The sequence below is a fragment of the Passer montanus genome, unplaced genomic scaffold, assembly GCF_014805655.1.
Source record: "Passer montanus isolate IOZ18808 unplaced genomic scaffold, ASM1480565v1 scaffold496, whole genome shotgun sequence".
Classification (NCBI taxonomy): domain Eukaryota; kingdom Metazoa; phylum Chordata; class Aves; order Passeriformes; family Passeridae; genus Passer; species Passer montanus.
This window is the reverse complement of record NW_024369885.1, coordinates 1-3,068: the sequence shown is the minus strand read 5'-3', so window position 1 is coordinate 3,068 and position 3,068 is coordinate 1. Positions and strand designations below refer to the sequence as shown.

Below are 3,068 nucleotides of genomic sequence, written 5' to 3'. Positions count from 1 at the left end.
CCCCAGGTGTGTCCCCAGCTGTCCCCAGGTGTGTCCCCAGGTGTGTCCCCAGCTGTCCCTAGGTGTGCCCCAGGTGTCCCCAGCTGTCCCCAGGTGTCCCCAGGTGTGTCCCCAGGTGTGTCCCAGCTGTCCCCAGGTGTGTCCCAGCTGTCCCCACGTGCCCCAGCTGTGTCCCCAGGTGTGTCCCAGGTGTCCCCAGGTGTCCCCAGGTGTGTCACCTGCAGCAGCAGGTGGTATTTCAGCACCCTCTGCATGGGCACCATCAGCAGGTCCCGCAGCGCTGTCCCCAGGTGTGTCCCAGCTGTCCCCACGTGCCCCAGCTGTGTCCCCAGGTGTGTCCCAGGTGTCCCCAGGTGTCCCCAGGTGTGTCACCTGCAGCAGCAGGTGGTATTTCAGCACCCTCTGCATGGGCACCATCAGCAGGTCCCGCAGCGAGAAGCGCCCGTTGTTGGCGCGCTGGGAGCACTCCTGGGGACAGCGGGGACAGCGGGGTCACTTTGGGGACATTGGGGACATTGGGGACATCAGGGACATCAAAGACATTTGGGGACATTGGGGACATTTGGGATATTTGGGGTCATTTGGGACATTGGGGACATCGGGGACATTGGGGACATTGGGGTCATTGGGGACATTGGGGACATTTGGGGTCATTTGGGGTCATTTGGGGTCATTTGGGCCATCGGGGACATTGGGGACATCGGGGATATTTGGGGTCATTTGGGCCATTGGGGCCATTGGGGACATTGGGGTCACTTTGGGGTCAGCGGGGACATTGGGAACATTGGGGACATCGGGGTCACTTTGGGGACATTTGGGGTCACCGGGGACATTGGGGTCATTTGGGGACATCGGGGACATTTGGGGACATTCGGGGACACTTTGGGGTCACTTTGGGTCGCTTTGCGTCACTTTGGGGTCATTTGGGATCAGTTTGGGTTCACCGGGGACACTGGGGTCTTTTGGGGTCAGTTTGGGTCACTTTGGGGTCATTTGGGTCACTTTGGGGCCAGCAGGGAAATTTGGGTCATTTAGGGTCACTTTGGTGTCCTTTAAGGTCATTTAGGGTCATTTTGAGGTCATTTGGGGTCATTTAGGGTCAGTTTGGGATCAGTTTGGGTCAGTTTAGGTCATTGGGGTCACTTTGGGGCCATTTGGGGTCAGTTTGGGGTTTTTTGGGGCTCACCTGGAGCTTTTTGGAGTGGTTTGGGAAGGATTTGGGGGATTTTGGGGATTTTTGGTGGTGGGACTTTGGGGTCACTTTGGGTCGCTTTGCGTCACTTTGGGGTCATTTGGGATCAGTTTGGGTTCACCGGGGACACTGGGGTCTTTTGGGGTCAGTTTGGGTCACTTTGGGGTCATTTGGGTCACTTTGGGGCCAGCAGGGAAATTTGGGTCATTTAGGGTCACTTTGGGGTCACTTTGGTGTCCTTTAAGGTCATTTAGGGTCATTTGGGTCATTTAGGGTCAGTTTGGGATCAGTTTGGGTCAGTTTAGGTCATTGGGGTCACTTTGGGGCCATTTGGGGTCAGTTTGGGGTTTTTTGGGGCTCACCTGGAGCTTTTTGGAGTGGTTTGGGAAGGATTTGGGGGATTTTTGGGGAATTTTGGGGATTTTTGGGGGTTCTGGTGGTGGGTTGGGATTTTGGGGATTCACGGAGAGGTCGGGAAGGATTTTGGGGTGGTTTTGGGGTTTTTTGGGGCGCACCTGGAGCTTCATGCGCAGGTCAGTGCAGGAGGAGAGCTGGTCCAGGCGCCGCGCGGCCGCTTCCACCTGGCTGCAGTAGCGGCCGTAGAGGAGGAACCTGGGGGGACACCAAAATCACCCAAAATAACCCAAAATTCAACAAAATTCATCCGAAATCTGAGAAAATTCAAACAAAACTCAACAAAATTCACCCAAAATCTGACAAAATTCACCCCAAATCCACCCAAAATCCACCTGGCTGCAGTAGCGGCCGTAGAGGAGGAACCTGGGATGGACACCCAAAATCATCCAAAATCACCCAAAAGAACCCAAAATGCAACAAAATTCATCCGAAAGCTGAGAAAATTCAAACAAAACTCAAGAAAATTCACCCAAAATCTGACAAAATTCACCCCAAATCCACCCAAAATCCACCTGGCTGCAGTAGCGGCCGTAGAGGAGGAACCTGGGATGGACACCCAAAATCATCCAAAATCACCCAAAAGAACCCAAAATGCAACAAAATTCATCCGAAAGCTGAGAAAATTCAAACAAAACTCAAGAAAATTCACCCAAAATCTGACAAAATTCACCCCAAATCCACCCAAAATCCACCTGGCTGCAGTAGCGGCCGTAGAGGAGGAACCTGGGATGGACACCCAAAATCATCCAAAATCACCCAAAAGAACCCAAAATGCAACAAAATTCATCCAAAATTCAACAAAATTCAAATAAAATTCAACCAAAATCACCCAAAATCCAACAAAATTTCACATAAAAACTGACAAAATCCACCCAAAATCCACCTGGCTGCAGTAGCGGTCGTAGAGGAGGAACCTGGGGGGACACCAAAATAACCCAAAATTCAACAAAATTCAACAAAATTAATCCAAAATCCAACAAAATTAATCCAAAATCCAACAAAATTCAGCCAAAATCCAACAAAATTTCACATAAAAACTGACAAAATTTCACCCCAAATCCACCCCAAATCCACCTGGCTGCAGTAGCGGCCGTAGAGGAGGAACCTGGGGGGACACCAAAATCACCCAAAATCCAACCAAAATCAGACACCAAAATCACCCAAAATTCAACAAAATTCATGCAAAATCTGACAAAATTCAGCCCAATTTCATCACAATCCACCAAAATTCACTCAATAATCAACAAAAAAAAAATCCAAAATTCACACAAAAATTTAAAAAAATTCATGGAAATCCACCCCAAATCCACCTGGCTGCGGTAGTGGTGCTGGAGGAAGAACCTGGGGTGGGCACCAAAAATCTGCCCAAATTCACCCAAAATCCAACAAAATTCACCCAAAAATCAAAAAATTAATCAAAAAATAATTTTAAAAATCATGGAAATCCACCCAAAATCCC

At 49.7% G+C, this 3,068-nt stretch overlaps 1 protein-coding gene across 1 annotated transcript in view; it reads right to left on the bottom strand.

Moving 5' to 3' along the window:
- The window catches only part of LOC120508795 (proto-oncogene vav-like), a gene marked incomplete at both ends in the record, with an annotated part of 19,811 nt that extends 18,007 nt beyond the window's left edge, over positions 1–1,804 (bottom strand). Inside the window, 2 exons of the mRNA XM_039722709.1 lie at positions 373–468; positions 1,708–1,804. Of these exons, the coding sequence (XP_039578643.1) occupies positions 373–468; positions 1,708–1,804 (193 nt within the window). The remainder of the gene's footprint in view (positions 1–372; positions 469–1,707) is intronic.
- Positions 1,805–3,068: the final 1,264 nt, after the last annotated feature.